Genomic DNA, 22,440 nt, shown 5'->3' on the forward strand with positions numbered 1-22,440 from the left:
TTGCCCAGGCCAGTCATCTCTTCCTTTCTCAGCAGGCTATAATTTAGACTCCTTTATCATGCCCCAGAAAATGCATGCTAGGGGAGAGTAGATAGAGAGCTGGAGCCTGCTGTCGAGAAGACTCAAGTTAACCTTAGTCAGTTACTAGCAGTATGACCCTGGGCAAGTCATCCTGTTGGCCTCAAGTTTCATCAACTGAAATGGGGGATAATAAATAGCACCTACCAGGCAGGTTGTTGTGAGGATCAAATGAGACAATAATTGTTAGGCACTTAGCAGTGTGTGTCACATGGTACAAGACAAGCATTTGAAATGCTTGTCCTTTTCCTTCCTCCTCTTCCCTCTTTAGCTAAGAACACTTCAGTCCCTAGCCCTGTGGCCCCTCCCAGTACCTCCACTTAAGAGTGCCCAGCAATGGATAAAGAGAGAACCAGGCCTAGAGATGGGAAGTCCTGGATTCAAATCTGTCCTCAGGCACTTTCTGGCTGTGTGATCCAGGGCAAGTCACTTAGCCCTACTTAAACCTACTCCTTCCTGCTCTTCTGCCTTGGAACAGATACCTAGTATTGGTTCTCAGTCAGAACATAAGAGTTAAAAAAAAAAAAAGACAAGTGCCCAGACCCCTCTGTCATGCCCCACCCTGTTCAGCTTCTCTTTTTCAAACCTTTCCCCATCAGAAAGGTCAGCTCTTGGAGGGCAGCAACTGTCTTTAACTTGGTATGTATTCTCAGCATTTAGCACAATGCCTGGATCTTACTGTCAGCTCTTACTAACTGAATTAAGGTCACACAAGCACAACAGTCACACACAACACCAACCAGCTGCTGCTTTTCAGGGCACATTTTATCTTTGGTATTTTATACCCCTATCTTCCAGTGCAGCGCTTGGCACAGAGTAGATGCTTAGTATAACGGCTGGTTTTATATAGAATTTAAAGGTTGGCAGTGCCCTTTATTCATGTTATCTCGTTACATACTTACTCAAAACAACCCTGGGAGGGAGGTCATATTATTCTCACTTTACAGATGAAGACACTAAGGCTGAGAATGGCATGTCCAGTTAGCAAGTGACTGGGACAGGTTTTGAACTCAGGTCTTCCTGAGTTCATAACTTCCTGAATCCATAACCAGCACTTTATCCTCTAGCTGTCTAAATAAATAGCTTAATAAATGTTTGTTGATTAACTAATGCTAGGAGTTGAACAAATAAACAATGTTTTGCTGACAGAACCAGGATAAGTACATTTAGAAAACTAAATGTTTTGTGAAATGGAACGACAACCAGGAATTGATGCAGAGTGAGAGGAGCAGAACCAGGAGAATATTGTACACAGAGACTGATACACTGTAGCACAATTGAATGCAATGGACTTCTCTACTAGCAGCACAGGACAATTCTGAGGATCTTTTTTTTTTTCAACCCTTACCTTCTGTCTTGGAGTCAATACTGTGTATTGTTTCCAAGGCAGAAGAGTGATAAGGACTAGGCAATGGGGGTCAAGTGACTCGCCCAGGGTCACACAGCTGGGAAGTGTCTGAGGCCACATTTGAACCCAGGACCTCCCATCTCTAGACCTTGCTCTCAATCCACTGAACCACCTGGCTGCCCCGCTGAGGAACTTATGAGAAAGAATGCTATCCACATCCAGAGAAAGAACTGTGGGAGCAGAAATACAGAAGAAAAACATTTCCTTGATCACATGCTTCAATGGGGATATGATTGGGGATGTAGACTCTGAACTATCACCCTAGTGCAAATATTAATAATATGGATATAGGACTTGATCAATGGCACATGTAAAACCCAGTGGAATTTCTTGTTGGCTACAGGACGGAGTGGGAGGCAGGGAGGGAAAGAATATGATTCATGTAACCATGGGAAAATATTCTAAATTAATTAAATAAACTTAATTTTAAAAAAGAAAAAGAAAACTAAATGTTTTCAGCTCTAGGAGGCCACATGGTCCAAGGGGAAGGATAAATTTAGAGTCAAAGGATCTGGGTTCAAATCTCAGCTCAGCCACTCATCACTTGTATGATTTTGGACAAATTACTCCATCTCTCTAGTACTGTTTGCTCTTCTACAAAATAAAGAGGCTGAAGTTGATAGGCTTCCAGTTCCAGGAACCCTAATCCCAGGATCCCCACTGGATCATTACCAGTTCTCATACCTAGCTTATTTTGCAAGAGTAACACTTCATTCTTCCCATTATACAGACAGGTAGAGAAGGAACTAGGAATTTATGTTATTTGTCCCAGATTACCTGGTGAATTAATTGGAACTAGGATCAGCACAAAGGATTCTTTTCTGTTAACTTCTAAAGCAAGCTAGGCCCAATCTCTAGGACCCCATTTTTAGCCAGCAGAGCTGCAGGCATGTTTCTTGAAGCATGAAATTATCTTAGCCTGTCATTTATTAAAAAAATACTAACTACTTATGCTGCCTTGTTTCCAAATCCCTAATACATCCCTACTATTTTTAAATACCAAGATACTGACCATAATGTTGTGCAAGGTCCTCACTCTACTAGTCACAAAGGATTCTAAAAATGTTTAAGACACCATCCCTGACCTCTTAGAGCTTACAAGTCAGTTGTCGAGCTACATCCACAAACAAGGTAAATAAGTGGTATAGACACTAAGTTTATAGTATCATAGATTGAGAACTGGGAACATGGAAGTCATCTTATTTACTTTCCTTTATCAGAGGCAGAATCTGAGGCCCAGAGATGTTAAAGAACTTGGTCAAGTTAAATAGTGAAGCCAAGGAGCAGCTAGGTGGCTCAATGGATAGAGCTGGGCCCGGATACCAGAAATCCTGGATTCAAATCTGGTCAAGTACGTCTTAGCTGTGTAACACTTTGCAAGTCATTTAATCCCAACTTCCTAGTCCTTGAAACCAACACTTAGTATCAATTCTAAGACAGAAGGGTAAAGGTTGAAAAAAAAGCATGGTGAAGCCAAGATGTGAAATTAAGTTCTAGGTTCCCAGCTCCTTGTCATATTAAAGACTTCAGCTAGAAGCAATGTGATCCTTTCTGTATTTAAGTAAAGTATTACCAGGCATCTTCACAAAAATTGACTACATAAAGGGGCACAAAAACCTCTCAACCAAAAGAAGAAAAGCAGAAATAGTAACTACATCCTTTTTAGACCACAATGCAATAAAAATTATATTCAACAAAGGGAAGCAGACTAAAAATTAATTGGAAACTAAATAATTGTATCCTAAAGAATGAATGGGTCAAAGAACAAATCATAGAAACTATCACTAATTTCATTAAAGAGATTGACAACGTATCAAAATTTATGAAAACAGCTAAAGCTATACTTAGAGGGAAATTTATATCACTAAATGCTTACATCTATAAAACAGGAAAAAGCAGATCAATGATTTAGACATGCAATTAAAAAACTAGAAAAGGAACAAATTAAAAATCCACAATAAAGCACCAAATTGGAAATCCTGAAAATCAACAGAGTAATAAATAGAATTGAAAGTTAAGCTATTCCTAGGAAAAACCTCCTGCTTTCCTTTTACTTTCTTTCAACAAGAACTCCACTACCTCTGGGAGGGTGACCAGACCATGGCTTAACAGATACATAAGCTATTCCATGTACAGGACTGCGATGCAAAAAACTAAAGAAATGACAAAGCAAGACACAAAGGAGCAAGATCAACCTACTCTGAGGAGTTCTCCCCAGCATTACCCTCAAATATGTAACATTACAAACACCCTTGTGCAAGCATAGACACTCCTCTTCTTCAAATGTCATTAGAACTGGAGTTAGTGACAAGCCAATGGCTCACCCACATTCCAGATGAAGTTCCTATTAGTACTTACTACCTATGTGACTTTGAACAAATGACTTTAACCTAGCTGGGTCTCAGTTTCCTCCTATTGAAAACTAGGGCTTTGGCCTAGGTGAGCTCTCAAGCCTCTTCCAGAAATAAGGCTATGATCTGACACATTTCTAAGGCTGAGGCAAACATGTTTCCTTTGATCTGCCAGTGATGGAGATAGCTAGGTAGCTCAGTGCATATAGAGTCAGGCCTAGAATTATGATGCCCTAGGTACAAATGTGGCTTCAGATACTTCCTATCTGGGTGACCCTGGGCAAGTCACTTGACCCCACTTCCTAGCCCTTCCCAACCCCCCCCCAAGTTTCTGAACAAGATTCAGGCTCTATGCTGAAACTTTACTTACTTCTGAAATGCAACCATCTTCCCGAGACATGGGAGAGAACAAAACTAAATGGCACTTGTAAGATGCTTTAGGTGCTTAATAAATGTTTGTTGAATTAATCTAAAAAGTATATTTCATGTTGTTTATCTCAGCTGATGAGGTACATGTCACAGCTATTATCATTTTATAAACCATTTTATAAATGAAGGAACAGAGAAGCCAAGTGACTTGCCTGAGGTCAAGCAGCTCATAAATGGCAGGATTCCTTGGGATAGAAACCCAGATCTTTTGAATCTAAATCCAGTGCTCAGAAGGGCAGAGGATAGAAACTGGAAGGATGATTAATTAGAAAAGTATTATCAGCAGGGAGATCATATGGAAAAATTGGAAGTGAGTGAAAACTCCAGGTGAACACTTGGGGCTACAGTCCTGTAAGTACACATTCTCTTGCAATTTTACATAATATAAAACAGGCCCATTCTGCTGGCTCACACACTTATTTGTCTGATACTATCCAGTTAAAAATGCATCCCCATCTTGAACAGTTTTTACTTCTCCTTATACTTTGCTTACATTCTCACTTGTATTTTTCCTCCAATTGTTAAGGGACTAAAACATGGGGGGGGGGGGAGAATTCTTTCACATAAGCTGTGCCAGAACCTGAATCCTGATTATTTCCAGCTAAAACTTTGACTCAGAAGATCCTAGGAGGCAGCTGGATAGCTCAGTGGATTGATGTGAGTCAGGCCTAGAGACCAGAGATCCTAGCTTCAAATGTGGCCTCAGATACTTCCCAGCTGTGTGACCCTGGGCAAGTCACTTGACCCTCACTGCCTAGCCCTTACCACTCTTCTGCCACAGAACTCAGTATTGATTCCAAGACAGAAGGTAAGGGCTTTAAAAAAAAAAAAAGATCCTGATGGTCCTGGACAATAATCAACCCTTTAAGGCTTGGGGAATTTCCACTTACTGATCTCTATGTCTCTGGTTTAATCAAATCTACTCCACCCTCAAAATACAAGTTTTCCTAAGAAAAAGATACAAGGCTCCAAGGCTGTCAGAGTTGTACTATTCCAGAACTGCTGGTTTAAAAGAAATCTGATTTTCTTTCCAGATACCAAGAAGAGATTAGCCCACACATACTCTTTCAGAGAACACTCACCTGCATGTCATGTCAAATGAGAAAAATGTTCTTTACATGTAAAAGATGAAATAACCAAATCCTGTTGAAACAGATTGGGGTTGGGAGGGGAAGAATAGAGGGAAGGCAAAACCCAAGCAAATCATAAGAAAATATTTAGCATCTAACTCACTTCTAAATCTCTGCCAGAGTATAAACACACTGAATTTTATTTACCTCCTCTAACTATCTGCCGAGACAACAGAACAAAATCAGAAGTGGAAGAGGGAAGGATGGAGGGTCCAGAGAGACTGAAAACTTACTTTCTTACGAAGCCTCACTTGCCCGGTGATAACGGCCACCAAATACATCTTAATGACTAGAATGGTGCTGTAGAGGAGGAAGTTCACAAAGACTTCATTGTCCATCATCTTGTGAGCAGAAGCTGGGGCTTTGTCCCCTTCTAATGCCTGGCCAAACGGAGGGCTCCTAGTTTGCATTTCGAATGAGTGAGCAGGGCAGGGACGGGGCCAGGGAAAGGGAAAGAGGGAAGAAGGCGGAGAAAGGAAAGCAAGGGGAAAAAAATGGTCCTTTAGTCTGTAATCAACACAGAAGACACCCACACAGAAGCGCAGAACCTTAAGGTGACAGACCTTCATTTTTTTAACATCTCCTGCCCCAAGCCCCTCAGCCCTGGTCATTTAGCAGGACATGTCCTCTCTGGCCCCCCCCCCAGGTATTTTAGAAAATGCTAAGTGTTCCTTTGTAACACTAAAGCCTCCAAGTTGAGGAGCCTGCCAGCAAAGACTTTTCCTTGTAAAATATACCACCCTCCCCTATCGGGAGTATAGGAAAGGCTGTCCTAGCAAGGTCTCAGAATCCTCCAAACAATTCCATACTTCCCATCTTCATCACAGAGCATCGCCTACATACACTTTTCATTTCCTCGGTAGAATGAATTACCTGCTCTGGAAAATTATAATTCTTAAAATGGTAATGAAGAAACTCAGTCTCTCCCCTCAGCTGAAGGTCTGATCATCACCCCCAGACTGCCTGGTGCAGCTCAAGGTCTGACTGTTATTCCAGACTGATATGAGACTCAGCCGTCTCCCTTCAAGGTCTGATCATCACCCCAGACCTCCAGGTGCAGCCCAAGGGCTGACTGTTCCTCACTCCCTGGTTCCAGCCAGCCAAGAGCAGAGATAAACGATTAAGACAGCCAGGTGCATTATTGCTCATGATAAACCAGGAAAACAAGTGATGTGACTTACCTAATGCTATACAATGCCTATACTGCCAATGTTCAGGGCCAGTGTAAAGAGCATCGATCTCCCCTGGGTCTGTACATTGAGATCCTTTTTCCTACCTCTTGAGTTTGTGTTTCCCACCGGCTATTTTTCTGGAACAGGGGAATGCCTTCCTAGACCAACAGGCTGAGAAACCAAATCGCTGGCCAAACTGAGGGCTTTAGATCCTACTAGTTAAGGGTTCTGAGACCTCTTCAGAGCCTTCATGGGCAATGGCTTAGTAGGATCTTTCCTCCTAGCCCCTAAGCTCTAACTGAAGGGATGCAAAAGAATTTTCTAAAATGTTCCCTTCCTGGGCAGCTGGGTAGCTCAGTGGAGTGAGAGCCAGGCTTAGAGATGGGAGGTCCTGGGTTCAAATTTGACCTTAGACACTTCCCAGCTGTGTGACCCTGGGCAAGTCACTTAATCCCCATTGCCTAGCCCTTACCACTCTTCTGCCTTGGAACTGATACACAGTATTGATTCCAAGATGAAAGGTAGGGGTTTAAAATAAATAAATTAAATTAAATGCCTCCTTTCCTTCCCCTCAAGGTACAACTTTAACAGAAAATGATCTGAGAAGTAAGGGTGTCCCAACCAGCATCTAGAAAAGACACTGCAGCAAAAGGGAGTGGGAGCTTGGGCTCACTGTCCTGTCTTGTTCTGCTTCCTGCACTAGACTCCGAACTCCTTGAGGGCAAGGATAGGGTATTCTTTCCTCCTGGCTTTGCCAAAGTAAATCAGTGGCAAGTCCTAACATTCTCTGTGGATCTCACTTCCTCCTCTGTATAATAAGAGAGTTGAACAAAAAGATCCAGAAAGTCCCTTCAGGCTCTAAATTCTAGAATCACAGAATCAAAGTGGAAGAGGACCTTGGAGATCTTAGACCAACTCTCTCAATTTTACAGGCCATTAAGTAACTTTCCAACGTCATAGGGTGAACAGAGTTGGTAACCTCTAAGGTCCTTTCCAGCTTTAAATCTGTGGTCCTATGAATAAAATGAAAGGGTACAGCAGAGGCTCAGTAATCATTGTTCCTCTGGTAAAAGCCACTTCCAAGGCTTTGACAGGTGCGGGGGAGGGGAGAATTTCAAAGTTCATAGACTTTCTGGCTTAGTGGATTGTTCACCTGTCCCCATTTTAAACTATTTTTCTGGGCTGACCCCTCCCCTACACCTGTCCAGGCCCACAAATTAGCTTAATATAGTGGAAAGTATTTAGTCAAGGGACCTGAATTCAAATCTTATCTGTTTCATTCTCTGTGTGCATACAGAAAGGAAGTCCCAACATTCTCCATGGATGTCATTTTCCTCATATACAAAATGTAGAAGTTAGACAAAATAATTGTGTGTGAGGTTTTGGGTGAGGAAACAGAATCTACTGGGAATGTCGGGACTTGTCAATAAAAAAGATAGAAATATATGCATACACATTAGTATATATGCAATATATGTATACAGGATATGTTATATGTAAACATATATAGATTTTGTCAGTCACACCTTACTATGTGACCTCATGTGGGGTTTTCTTGGCAAAGATACTGAATTTTGGGGCAGTTGGATGGTGCAGTGGATTGAGAGTCAGGTCTTGAGACAGGAAGTCCTGGGTTCAAATATGACCTCAGACATTTCCTAACTGTGACCCTGGGCAAGTCACGTAACCCCCACTGCCTAGCCCATATCACTCTTCTGCCTTAGAACCAATACTCAGTACTGATTCTAAAACAGAAAGTAAGGGTTTAAAAAAAAAAAAGACACCAAATGTGGTTGTCCTTCTCCAGCTCATTTTGCAGATGAGGAAACTATGGTGCAAATGGGATTATGTGACTTGTTCAGGGTCACACAGCCACATATGAACTCCGGCCTCCACACTGAATAAATTAGTCGCCCCTATATTTTATTTGCTGTATCTGTTTTCTATTTGGGTCTCCATTTTGCCATGGGCTAATGAGATGCGCATTCTTGCCTTAGTTTCCCTTTCTGTAAAAGGAAGTTTTTAGCCCCAATCAGCTCTGCACCTCCTAAGGTCTCCTGACCCACCCCCACCTCATAAGTCATGAAGTTCTCATTAGCGGACAAAGGCCGGCCACCACAGCGGTCATCTAACCCCTTCGCCTCAGGGCCCAACGTCTCCTACCTACTCGTTGATCTCTGCTCCTAAAACACCGACCAGGAGTTGAAGAACCCAACCGGAGAAAAACCTCACCTCACTGAGCCACGTGGTTGCCTCCCTTATCCTTAATATACCCCTTGGCCCTGCTCTGGGCCCCAGGAAACCCCTGGTGGCCCAGTGATTGGACGTTTTGTTGCTAGGCAGAACCTGGGAGTCAAAGCTGGTCAGGGCTCGCACCTAGCTCTCCTTGAAAGCCTTCCTTCATCAAAAGAGGGGAAATCACAGGAAGGAACCCCGCTGCGCTCCGGGTCAACTCTACCTGCAAAGCCCCGCAAGGGCGGGTCCTGGGGGTCTGGGAAGCCCACCACTTGTTCTTGGCTCCCTTAGAGAAGGCCACCTGTTACTGTGGAAAAGCAGGAGCAGAAAGCAGGCCTCAGGGTGAGCAAGACTTGGGTTCGAGTCCCACCTCTAACCCACGCCCGCGCAGGACATTTAACATCTCTGTGACCCCAGGCAGCTCACTGCCATTATTTAAGTTGCAGACCGGCACCCACTTAGGGCTTGGAAGAGTTGGAGTTGTGTATTAATCGCGGAGAGCCACGCAGACCTCTAAAATCCCAAGTCAACGGGCTGGGGAGGTGGGGGAGGGGACATGGGGAGATGTTGGATGACAATTTAAAACCTAAAATTCATCGATTCCATAATGGGGAATTAGCGTTTCATAAATGCCCATTTTCTCTCAGCACTTACATTCACACACATGCGTGCACTTTCTCCACTACCAAAGCCTTTCTCCTTAGTAAATCTGACCTCTTGGATCCTTTAAGAAAAAGAATAATTGCCTTTGCCAAGAATCCCCGGCCAGATCATTCTCCTCTTGCATCTGCCGCAGATCAGGCAGCTTTTTAAATGGTTTGAAATTGGGAGAGGCTGAACTCTCTGGCCCACCCAAAGAGAAGTTGGCAACACCTGAGCCACGAGGGCCACCTACCCCCAGTGTTTCCCGAAGTGTGCGGTTACTCCTCTGAACCTTGTGGGCCTCTTTCCAGAGTAGATTATGCAAAACTGTGGCAGGAAGAAGACAGACCCTTTCCAGCTTCTCCCCTATGGGCAAAAGACTGCAGAAGGGTCCCCATTAGATGCCCCTAAGTGGGAATGGTGGCACCCCCAAAGTACAAGTAGTGCCTTGGAAGCTTGCAGCATCACAGCTCAATGACTGTGATAAGCACGAACTCTTAGGGAGCCTACAGAGGTTGCAGCATATTAATTTATAAATAAAGGCTTTCTGGCTTAGTGGGAAAAGCTGAGGGAGTGGTGTTTCTTTCAACAACACATTTCCTAAGAATGCTCCCGAGTGAGAATCAGAAGATCCAGCCATGCCCCTGCCTGGGAACTATCTGAAAGATATCCCCTCTGTGCCTCAGTTTCTGCATCTAGAAAATAAAGGGGTTGGACCCAAGCATCCCTAAAAAGTGGCTTCTAGCTCCAAAATCCTGTGATTCCATAAGTCAGAAAAAAAGGCCATACTGGGAACTCTGGGTAAGGAGTGTATCCAAAGAAGGACTGAGGATAAACAATAGTATCAAGAAATTGTCAGCATTCTGAGGTCTATAAACTTAAGTGGTTTGGGTTTTGTTGGGGTTTTTTTTGTCATAGTTGAGAGCCATGCACACCTCTAAAATCTCAAATCAACACTGAGGGGGAAATATGGAGATATCCGATGACAATCAAAAACTAAAAATTTTAATAAAAGTAAATAAAATTTAAAACTAAAAAAAAAACCCTCTTTTGGTATTTGCTCCTTTAAAACGGAAGCAATTCCTGTCATAATATTGGCAGCTATAGTGCCAGGTTATCCAGCCCAGGGAATCTCAGGCCTCTGACAAGACCTCATCTTTGGCTTCTGAGGCTTTTATTCCCCAGTTGTTTTACTGCTACTAATAGTTCCTATTTACTGGGAACTTACACAGTTCCAAAGTCCCTCTCATTTGAGCTTCATATTATTAGCCCAGTGAAGATGGCCAGGAAGGGGTTACCAGTCCTGTTTTATAGATGAGATAACTGCTTGGGATCACATTCAGGAGAGGGAAATTTATTGGCCCAATCCCTAGGATAGGGTCCAGCTGGATGGGTGGAGGATGAGAAGTTTGATTCAGCATAAGCCTTTGTCCAAGCATTTCTAGGAGACCCAACTTTGCCAGAAAAGCTGGGCCTAGAGAGAAGTTCCTGGTTTCAAAGTGGGGAGAAGGAGGAGGCTGGAAATGAGATCTCTGCCCAGTCTTCCCCACCTCCTGCTCGAGACCCTCCATGGTTTTGTTTGTGCACAGACATCTCCCCTGCTCCATGGTTGTCCTCTTGAGGCCTTCATGCCTTTGGAACACATCAGGAATCTATTTCCTGTAGCAGCCCTGAGAGAGTCGATGTCACATTCCTAGGGAAGGACTCAGATGGAGCTCCCCAAATCAGCCTGACCACAGTTTTCCCAAATAGATGAACATGTCAAAACCTTCCAGTTTGGGGAAAACAAACCCCATAGGAATCAGAAAGGCTCATCTTCATTCCCCTGAAGTTTATGATGTCATTCTGATCTCAAGGAACATGACTTCCAGTCATGAAATCACAGTATTTTAGGAATGGACATTTTTAATAAGTAAATATTTGTTTAGAACAAAATCTTTGACATGCTAGAGGAGGTTGTAATGGTAAAATTTATCTTTTATTTCCTGGAGACAGAAAAACTTGAATAAAAAAACAACCTTACACACTTACTAGCTTTGTGACTTTTGGCGAATCACATAACCTCTATTTGCCTCAGTCTCCTGGGGTTGTCATGAGGATCCAATGAGATAATGATTGAAAAGCTTTTAGTACAGTATCTGGTACATAGTAAGCTCTATATAAATGTCAGCTATTATTATCAATATATTATTATTTTTTTAACCCCTTACCATCCCTCTTAGAATGAATACTGTATATTGGTTCCAAGGCAGAAGAGTGGTCAGGGCTAGGCAATGGGGATTCAGTGACTTGCCCAGGGTCACATAGCTGGGAAGTATCTGAGGTCAGATTTGAACCCAGGACCTCCTGTCTCTAAGCCTGGCTCTCAATCCACTGAGCTATCCAGCTGTCCCCTACCAATATTATTATTATTATGATTTTGACTTCCTCTCTGACTTTAAAATCCTATATTACTTGAAAAGCAGTTTCAAAGAGTGGGTAGAATTCACAGACTTTGGAAGACAAATTCAAATCCTGCCATTGATATTTGCTAGCTCTGTGACATCAGCCAAATCGTTTAAGAGCCTCAATTTCCTCATGCTTAAAATGAGGATAATCATAGCATCTCTTCATAAGATTGCTATAAGGATCAAGTGAAATTTTATACATACATACATATAGAATACATATATGTATATGAATTTATATATCTACACATATATAGAATATATATTAATTTATATGTGTATGTATATATGCATATATTCATATGGGGCAGCTGGTGGCACAGTAGATAGAGCACCAAGCCTGGTCTCAGAAAGACTTGTTTTTCTGAGTTCAAATCTGACTTCAGACTGGTTGTGTGGCCCTGGACAAGTCCCTTCACCCTGTTGGCTTCAGTTTCCTCATCTGTCAAATCGAGTTGGAGAAGGAAATGACAAACCACTCTAGTAGCTTTGCCAAAACTCCAAATGGGGTCATGAAGAGTCAGACACAACTGAAATGACTAAAATTACACAAAAATAATATACATACACACATACATGTACAAATTATATATACATGGATACATACACACATATATAACTGTAAATATTTAAGTTCTCTACCACACACTAGCTATTATTGTCATTCTTGTTTTACTTCAAAGTCAAGGTATTTCTCTCCCATCCCTCCCCACTCCAGTTCTCCATCTAAACCATTCTGCTTCCAGATGGGCTCCATGCTCTTAGCCTTTCCTGACCCCTTTCCCCATTAAAACTTACCTAGCCTCTGTACCACTGTCGGAAGGCCCTGATCTCCACTCGTAAACTACTTCTCACTCATGTGTTAATGGGTGCTAATGGATTACTGTCTTGGTAACATGTTTGTGTTTGAAGAACACATTTATTTTAACAGGGTTCTGTTGAAGGCTAACAATTTTAAGGAGAAAGCTGCTTAATCAAAGGACTTTCATCAAGAAGGTGAAGTGAGTGAAAGCAGAGCAGCCCCAGCTCTCTCATAACTACTTGAGCAAGAATTAAAGGGAGAAAAAAAGCATTTGAGACTAAGAAATGATCAAGAAATGCATGCATTTTATCAGCCCAGATCCACATAAAGTCCACCCTGCCGGGGGACTTGAGCTCATGGAAGCCTTTTAGCTGAAATCTAAAGACTAAAGCTCTAGACCAGAGGCAAGGAGATGGAAAATCAGATCAGAATCTACCCAAGAAAGCCTAGAACATGCATCTGAGCCACTCAGAATCAGATGGGAAGGATTTGATTGTGAGCTGCTTGAGGGCAGAGACTGTCTTTTTTGTATTTTTAGCACCAATACTTAGCGTAAATGCTTAATTAATGTTTAGTGACTATTTTTTAATTTTTTTACTATTAGGACGTGACCTGGGTCAGACTACTCCAGTCTAGGCCACCTTACCCCACATTTACTACCTGAGTTGGCCAATTGCTTCTAGAGTACTTTAAGAAGGAAACCTGATTACTCAGATAATCTGGATCAGCACCAAAGAAGGCCTGCTATTCCTTCTAGAAGTACACAGAGCCTGGTCCCAATGCAAAAATCCTAATTCAGAATGTAAGGCTAAAAAAAAAATTGGTAAATATAAGAAAACACCAACAATAAAGAAATATAATAGAACCAGGAATGCTAAAGATACATAGCCAGAAAAATTCTATCCTATTGTTGTAGGGGGCTTGAGGTGAATCCCTGGAGTTTGGAACAGGTACCCTTTGCAAGAATGCAAAACTCCATAACTGAGCTTAGAAATAAAAAGAGAAATTTATTAATTTGGAATTCAAGGTAAAGTGACTGGGAGGACACCATGGATGGGATATTGCTTCTCCTATTGGAGATGTGTTCTTGACTTTTTATTGTCTTAGCACAGGGGCTTAGCCTGGGGGCTACGTGCCAAAGGAAGAATGGAATGAGGTTGGGCAGAAGTGAGGGATATGTGTTATCTGACTGAGGTTTGTACCCCAAAGACACAGGGAATGACACTCATAGTTTAGGGAATGAGTAGATGCCTTAGATATAATCTGATGGTAACAAAGCATAGCCTGGAGGTGTATCTCTGTGTCCATCTCAAAATCTAGGGGGAAATCCTCTCAGAGGTCTTGTCTTATCATGAGTCTCTGAGGCTCAAAGTCACCTTTTCCTCAGCATTACAAGAACAACAAGGAAGAAAAGGAATTTTCCTGCTTACAGTTTGACCTGAAGCACTTCTAGGATTTGGGGGTCTTAAAGCAGAGAAAATTACAAATTTACTCCATGCTTTCTTGGAATTTCCAGAAGAAATTAAGCAAGAATTTAAAAGTGATCATACAATTAAAATGAGAGAACTAGAGGAAAAAATGGGAAAGGAAATGAGAGTTCGATGAGAAAAAATTGAAAGGAGAAGGAATAGCTTGGTATAGGAGGTACAAAAATCTCACTCAAGTAATAGACTTCTTAAAAATCAGATCAAATTGATAAAGATCAATGAATCCATTAAAAAAATTTTAGGGGGGGCAGCTGGGTAGCTCAGTGGATTGAGAGCCAGTCCTAGAGATGGGAGGTCCTAGGTTAAAATCTGACCTCAGACACTTCCCAGCTGTGTGACCCTGGGCAAGTCACTTGACCCCCATTGCCTAGCCCTTACAGCTCTTCTGCCTTGGAGCCAATACACAGTATTGACTCCAAGACGGAAGGTAAGGGTTTTTTAAAAAAAAAAATTTAGAAAAAAATGAAAACACTGAAAAAATACCAGAAATATAAGAGATCTACCAAAAATGACAGATCTGGAAAATGATTCAAGAGAGAGTCTAAGAATCATCAGATTTCCCAAAGACTTTGATAACAAAAAAGCCTAAATATTTATTTCAAAAAATTGTAAATAAAAACTTTCTGAACCTATTAGAACCAGTAAGTAAAATGAAAATAGAAAAAAAGGTACCTGTCATCCTCTGAAAGAAGCCCCAAAATGAAAACATTGGGGATTGTAATAGCTAAAATACAAAACATTTCAAATCAAAAAGAAAACTACTGAGAGACTTAAAAAGAAAGAGGTCAAGAGTAGGTTTGAACAAGACCTGTTAACTAAATAATAAAGAGGAAGAGAGCTTGTAATATGGTATTTCAGAAAACAAAACATAAAGGTTCACAACCAAAAAACAGATCTTTAGAGTAACAGAGAACTCTCAAATATTCCTGATGTGACTAGAGCTGAGCAGAAACTGACATGAAAACAAAGAAGTCAAGAGAAAAACAAAAAGATTTTATTTACGTTTGAGTAACTGAAAGAAGCTATGTGATTACAAAGTATGTGTGTGTGTGTGTGTGTGTGTGTGTGTGTGTGTGTGTGTGTGTGTATTACAGTAGGGGTTAAGAAGCAAGTTTCCCATTGGATCCCTAATGTATTCAGGGGTCTTAGAGGGAGCAAATAAGACAAAGCACCTGGGAACAATTTTGTTCTATTTTGATTACCTTAGGAAAAAAAAGAAAAAGGAATTTACAAAAGAGGAAGGGTGGAATTTATTATCTCACATAATTAGGGTATGAAAAAAGACTATCTACACATAGAGAAAGGGTTGAGGGAAATGAGCTACCCATGAATCTTATTTTCATCTTAACTGGACAAAGGGAGGTTGAATACATACATATATACATACAAAGTTTGATGTAGAAATACTTTCAACTCAAAAAGGAAATCAGATGTAGAGAGGAGGGTACTAAAAAGGGGAGATTTAGAGAAGACATAAACAAAGTCCATCTATGGAAGGTAGAGTTTGAAGGGAAAAGTCAAAGGAAAGAACCCATGATCATGAACTGGACAAAAAGAGGAATAGTGGAATGGAATCAGATTGATTAAAATATACATGAGCAGTGTTGAGCACATTCTCTCTCAACACTCTTTTCTTAACAAAGGGGTAGGAAGGGATAAAGAGGGAAAAGCATAAAAGGATAGGATTATGTGGGGTGGAAATTGAGGGGCCCTTGGAAATTTCAAAATTCACCTTCCTTCACCACTTTTTTAAAAATATGTGACTGGGGAAAATCAATCCTTTAAAATACAAGACTTTATTGAGAGAGTCTCTTCTTGTCTCCAGAAGCCTCTGCTAGTATATCACACCCTCCTTCGGAGGATCCAACTCAGGACCTTCAGCTTATGAGACTGACAGGCTGCCTACTGTGCCAAAGAGTCACTGAGCTTGGGTTTAGCCTCCACCTCAAGTGCATTGCCTTTACCTTAGGGTCCATTATTGAGTCTGAAACTGCTAGCCTTGGATTCCCCTCAGGGTGGATTCTCACAGGAACAGAGAACAAGTATATGCTTTGGGGTCTCCAGCATACAAGCTAATATTAAAACTTGGGGTTCATCAGATCTTACTAGGCTACAAGTTTGGGGTTTCTAGATTCTATGTTGACAAAGCCCAGAGTAGAATTTTAGAAAAGCTAGATGTTAGATCTCTGGTGATAATTGAATTTTAAACCAAAAAAAGAATATGTTTCCCAGCACCTTTCCAAAGATTTTCCATGTATTTAAACATAAAAACCATTTTTAAAATACAGAAAAAGCAGAAATATTAAACATTCTTTATTGACAATGATGTAACAAAAATCCTATTAGAACCTTTGAAAGATCAGATCAATAAAGGAACTTTGAAGAAAGAATTAAGAATTCATTGGAAATTAAATATCTTAGCCAGGCATGAAGGTACATGCCCCTTAGTCCCTAAAGATCCTCTAAGGCATCTGACATGGATGGATCTACTGAGTTCAGGAATTTTGAGCTTTAGTAGGACTAGGGCCTATTGAGTCTCTACATAATGGATCTGGCACCAATTTGGTGAGATAAAATTTGTAAAGCACTTAGCACAGTGCCTAGCACAAAGTAGTCATAGACATTTAATAAATCTTAATTCTCTTCCCTCAGGAGCAAAGGGCCACCAGGCTACTCTAAGGAGGAATGAATAGGCCCAGGCTGGAAAAACAGAGTAAGTTAAAACTTCCAGGGTGATCAGTATTGGGACTGAAATAATGTATAACCATTACACTTACAACCTGGACACGATGGGAAGACCCAGATTCAATAAAATAAAGAGAGAGACAGAAACAGAGATACAGAGAGAAGTAGATGAACTAAAAATAAAAAGACAACTTTAAAAAATTGGTGGTCAAAAAACAAATTACAGAAATAATAAAGAACATCATCAAAGAAAATTATATTAATGAGACAACATATCCAAATGAATGGAATGCAGCCAAAGATATTTTAAGGGAAATTTTAATATATCAAAACATTTTCATTAACGAAAAAGAGACAGAACAGATCAATGAATTGAGCATAGAACAAAAAAAAAAACTTAAAAAAACAGTAAATTTAAAAAAACCAACTAAACACCAAAATATAAATTCTAACAAAGAGGAGGTTAAAAAAATCAAAAGCAAAAAAATCCACTTAATTGGTACATAAAACCAAAAGTGGTTAAAAAAAGTAAAATGGATAAACTAGCTCCTCTGACTAAAGAGAAAAGGAAAATTGCCAGTATCAAAAGTAAAAAAGGAATAGTCACCAGAAATGAAGAATAAATAAAATTAGAAACTATTTTCCCCAAAAATGTACCAGCAAAATATGAAATTTAAATGAAAAGAATGAATGTCTAAGAAAATAATGTTTTCACATTAATAGGACAATTAATAGGAAATTTAATTAATGGGCATTTATTATGGAAGTTGGAAGGGACTCCAGAAGCTATCCAGTCCAGCCACTTCAGGAAAATGAAGCCCAAGATTGCCCATAGAATAAGTTCAAGAGGTTGGATTTGAACCCAGATTCTCTGACTCAAGAGTCAATGTTCTTTCTCCAATACTACACTGCTACTTGGCCTAAGCTCTCAGTTTCATTTTCCTCATCTGCAAAAAAAAGGGGGGAAAAAATATTTTTCATGCCTACCAAACAAATGTAGCAGTGGACTGGCAAATGAGCCCAGTCCTAATGAGCATGCACAATGTGCTCTGCTGATATAATCCCTATTTGGAATTTGGAATATGGACATTCTGTAACTGGTGCCAGTCTGCTAACCACATGGTGAAGAGATGGACTTTTTGATTGTTTGAGCCAGAACTAGAGCATATTCAAAAGGCATCAGCTGGCTAAAGCAAGTCCCTTTCTTTTTCCTGCCTGATTGCATTTGAGTGAGAGAAACATGCTATAATCTTCTATATGGGAAGACTCACCCCTCCCTCCTGCTCTTGGGGTGGGAGGAGTGGAGAGGAATGGGAGAATCAACATGTGGCCCATAAATGTGATTCTCCATTCTTTTTTTCTTTGTTTTTCTAGATAAAAGAGTATTGGAGATAGTTCCAAGGCTCCAAAGGCTCCAACTTTATGATCATTAATAGGTCAAAATGGTGAGCCACCAGAGGTCCAAGGGCCAAAATCCATGCTAGACTGTGGGAATAACCAAGTCTGGGGCTATCAGTACAACTCAACATTGAATGGGTTCCCAATTCTAAGATGCTAAACACAACAAACTAGGGAATGACTCATTGACCAACTATGACAAATTTAGAAGTAGACTTGGTGGGGCAAATGCTAGGGGAAAACTGCTGAAAGAACTCCCTAAATACAAACTCCTGGGAATATTATAGCCAAATTCCAAACTCCCAGGTGAAGGAAAAAATATTGTAAACAGACAAAAAGAAACAAATACCATGTGACCAGAGTCAATATAACATACGATTTAGCAGCTTCTACAATAAAGAATTTAAGGGCCTTGAATATGATATTCCAGAGAGCAAAGGAGTTAGGACTAAAACCAAGAATCATCTACCTAGCAAAATTGAGTATTATAAAGGGAAGAATGAGCATTCAATGAAATGGAGGACTTTCAATTAATCATGAAAAGACCAAAGCTGAAAATAAAATTTGGCATTCAAATACAAGACTTAAAGGAAGCAGAAAAAGGTAAATAGGAGAGAGAAATTATAAAGGATTCAGTAAGGTCATATTGTTTGTTCTCCTACATAGGAAGATGATACTTGTAACTCCTAGGAAATGTATTGTTATTAGAGCAATTAGAAAGAATATACAGGGGGCAGCTGGGTGGCTCAGTGGATTGAGAGCCAGGTCCAGGGACGGGAGGTCCTGGGTTCAAATCTGACCTCAGACACTTCCTAGCTGGGTGATCCTGGGCAAGTCACTTACCTCCCATTGCCTAGCCCTTACCACTCTTCTGCCTTAGAACCAATACACAGTATTGATTCTAAGGTGGAAGATAAGGGTTTAAAAAAAAAAAAAGAAAGAATATACATAGATAGAGGGCAAGGATGTAAGTTGAATATGATGGCATGACATCTAAAAAAATAAAATTAAGGTATGAGAAAAGAATACATTGGGAGAAAGAAGTAGAATGAGGTAAATTATCTCACATAAAAAAAGGTATGAAAGAACTTTTATAGTTAGAGGGAAAGATGGGGGAGGTGAGAAAAGAAGTGTTTGAACCTTACTCTCATCAGAATTGACCCAAAGAAGGAAGGAACTTATACACTCAATTGGGTATAGAAATCTATCTTACCCTACAGTAAAACAGGAGGGAAAGGGTATAAGAGGGCTGATGAAAGAAAGGGCACATTGAGGGAGGTAGTGGTCAAAAGCAAAACACTTTTGAGGATGGGCAGGATGAAAGGTGAGAGAGTAAAGTAAATATGGGAGGAAATAGGATGGAGGGTAATACAGTAATCATAATGATGAAAAAAACGTATAAGTCTCTAATAAAGGCCTTATTTTCAAATATATAGAGAAATTAGTTAAATGTATAGGAATGTAAGTAATTGTCCAGTTGAAAAATGGTCATGGATATTAACAGGTAGTTCTCAGACTAAGCTAATTAAAGCTATTTGTGGTCATATGAAAAGGACTTTAAATCACTATTAATTAGAGAAATGCCCTCTAAAACAATTCTGAGGTATCACCCCACATCTATCAAATTAGCTATTATGACAGAAAAGGAAAATGACAAAAATCAGAGGGAATATGGGAAAATTGAGATATTAATGCACTGTTGGAGGAGTTGCGAACTGATTCAACCATTCTGGAGAACAATTTGGATTTATGCCTACATACAAAGACTTAACAACTAGAAAGGAAAAGGACCTGTATGTATGAAAAAATTTGTAGCAACTCTTTTTGTGGTGGCAAAAAATTGGAAAGTAAGGAGATACCCACCAACTGGGGAATGGGTGAGTAAGTTAAGGTATATGATTGTAATGGAATATCATTGTGCTAAAATGATTGGGGGGGTGGGTTAAAATACCTGGTTAGGAGGCAGCTGGGTGGCTCAGTGGATTGAGAACCAGGCCTAGAGATGGGAGGTCCTAGGTTCAAATCTGTCCTCAGACACTTCCCAGCTGTGTGACCCTGGGCAAGTCACTTGATCCCCATTGCCTAGCCTTACCACTCTTCTGTCTTGGAGCCAATACACAGTATTGACTCCAATTTGGAAGGTCAGGGTTTAAAAAAAAACAACAACACCTAGTTAGACTCTGATGAACTGATGCAGACTGAAGTAAGCAGAACCAGGAGAACATTTTACACAGAAATAACAATAATAGTATACAATGCACAACTGTGAATATCTTAGCTATTCTCAGCAACATGATTCAAGACAATCCCAAAGGACTCATGATAAAAAATGGCATCTTCTTCCCGAGACAAAACTGATGGAGTCTGAATCCAGACCAAAGCATACTATATTTCACTTTCTTTCTTCATATTTTTGTTTAAGTTTTTTCCACAAAAGGAAAATATGGAAAAATGTGTGATTACATATGTAAAAGTTATATCAGATTGCTCATTGTCTCAGCAAAGGAGGAAAGGAGGGAGAGAGAAAATTCAGGAATCAACTTAAAAAACCAAGTGTTAAAAACTGTTTTTACATGTAAATAGGGAAAATATTATCATATAGATGTATATATGATAAATATATAGAAACAAAAAAACTGCCTTAAGTTTTGAGCCCACTCACCAGAAGGGCCATGGTAATATATAGGGGAGTGTGTATCTCTGGGTGTTGGAGAGAGAAATGCCTTTACTTCTGTTCTGCTGTATTTTCTCAGCAAATAGCCCTTTGTAAAAACCAGCTGATGTTAATTGGCTAAATGATGCTGGGACACTAATTACTGGTAATTGATATTAGTGAGAATAGAATAGGGACTTGAATCACTAGCAATAAAGATACTGGAGATCCTTCAGAGATATCACTAGGACACAATGGGAAAACCTTCCATGGGGCACCCAACTCATAGTGTGGGTAGAAGTTGGATTCAGAATCCTGAGAGCTTATAGGGTTAGACAAAGTGGTCTTGAGAGAGGAGGACAGGAGAATTCTGGTCTAGAAATAGAAGCAAGAGGAAAGGAGTAGCTTTTGTAAACAGTGCAGCATGAAAAGGTACCCTAGTCACTCCTATTTGGGGTGTTAACAATGAAAGTGGCAGCATCAACACCAGACAGCCCCACACTGGTACTTTACTATATACTTATGTTTCCTTCCTTTCTTGTTCTCCAAGAATCCCACCCTTGATAATGCTTTTGGTAAAAATTAAACTGAAAGAAACAAGTAGGAAGAGACAGTAGATATAATCTGAGGTGGGCAGCAATACCAGCTATCTGATTCTCAGAGAATGGCATAACAACATTTTCTTGAGTGCACAAACTGCCAAAGAATTCAGTTTCAGTTAAAGGCATTAGATTCAACCAGTTTGAAACCCTGGACCTTGAGATGCAGCTCTGAGCTCACACAATAGAATCAGGTAAAATGTTAAGCAGTTGACCAGAAAGTACTACTGTTGCCACAGAAGAATGTTCACAAGAATCTGAAAAAAAAAGGGGGGGGGTTCTGAAAGATAAGGCTTTAAAGGAAAGAACTGCAAAAACAGGAACATTAGAAACAGTGCCTAGCAAGTTGAGCAGGCTATGATGCCCAATTCTGTTCATTTCGAATTGTAAAGTTTCCCCAGAGCTTTTGGAGAAAAAGTAGATGCTGTCTCCTGCAATGAAGGACAGAGGGTTGGTGTAGGCGCCCTCCCGATAACCCAATCCTTGACTTCGGAAGATATCCACCATCTGGCCTCCCTTACTCTTACCCCGTCATGAAGCTTTTAAGATTTCGTAGGTCCGAGCTCATCCTTCTGTCAATTCTTAGATGTAGGAGGCTTCAACTAGGAGTTATTTCTGCTCCTTCCTTATTCTTATGGTTTTTCTCTCTGAGGCATGACTCAGGGAGCCGCACACTCTGAGGCTGTCCACGTCCCCACCTGACCTAGTCATTGTTTTCCTGACCCAAACCACAGAGTTATTATGCTGCCTACTTTCCCTCTGTTTAATTTCCCTCTTTCACAAGAGCTCACACAGAGAGGTACAGTGATGCCCAGTCAAGTTCCAGTTTCAATTTCCTAACTATGTTCAGGGGTTGCCCTCTGAGATTACCCCCTGTTATTTCTCTTGCTTCAGGTTCAAGGTCATCAGGCCAACTCTAGATGA

At 40.5% G+C, this 22,440-nt stretch overlaps 1 protein-coding gene across 6 annotated transcripts in view; it reads right to left on the minus strand.

The window, feature by feature from the left end:
• Positions 1-22,187, minus strand: part of PTGES (prostaglandin E synthase) — a 47,189-nt gene extending 25,002 nt beyond the window's left edge. Inside the window, exons 1-2 of one of the 6 annotated variants that reach the window (XM_007475133.3) lie at positions 22,044-22,187; positions 5,630-5,795 (exon numbers count right to left, since the gene is read on the minus strand). In XM_007475133.3, the coding sequence (XP_007475195.2) occupies positions 5,630-5,795; positions 22,044-22,084 (207 nt within the window). In that variant the 5' untranslated portion in view covers positions 22,085-22,187. Of the gene's footprint in view, positions 1-5,629; positions 5,796-6,205; positions 6,398-8,731; positions 8,866-22,043 lie in introns of those variants that run through there. The other 5 variants (XM_007475135.3, XM_056812532.1, XM_056812531.1 and 2 more) reach the window with 5 other exon arrangements.
• Between the last annotated feature and the right edge of the window lie 253 nt (positions 22,188-22,440).

Source organism: Monodelphis domestica, chromosome 1, assembly GCF_027887165.1.
Source record: "Monodelphis domestica isolate mMonDom1 chromosome 1, mMonDom1.pri, whole genome shotgun sequence".
Taxonomy (NCBI): domain Eukaryota; kingdom Metazoa; phylum Chordata; class Mammalia; order Didelphimorphia; family Didelphidae; genus Monodelphis; species Monodelphis domestica.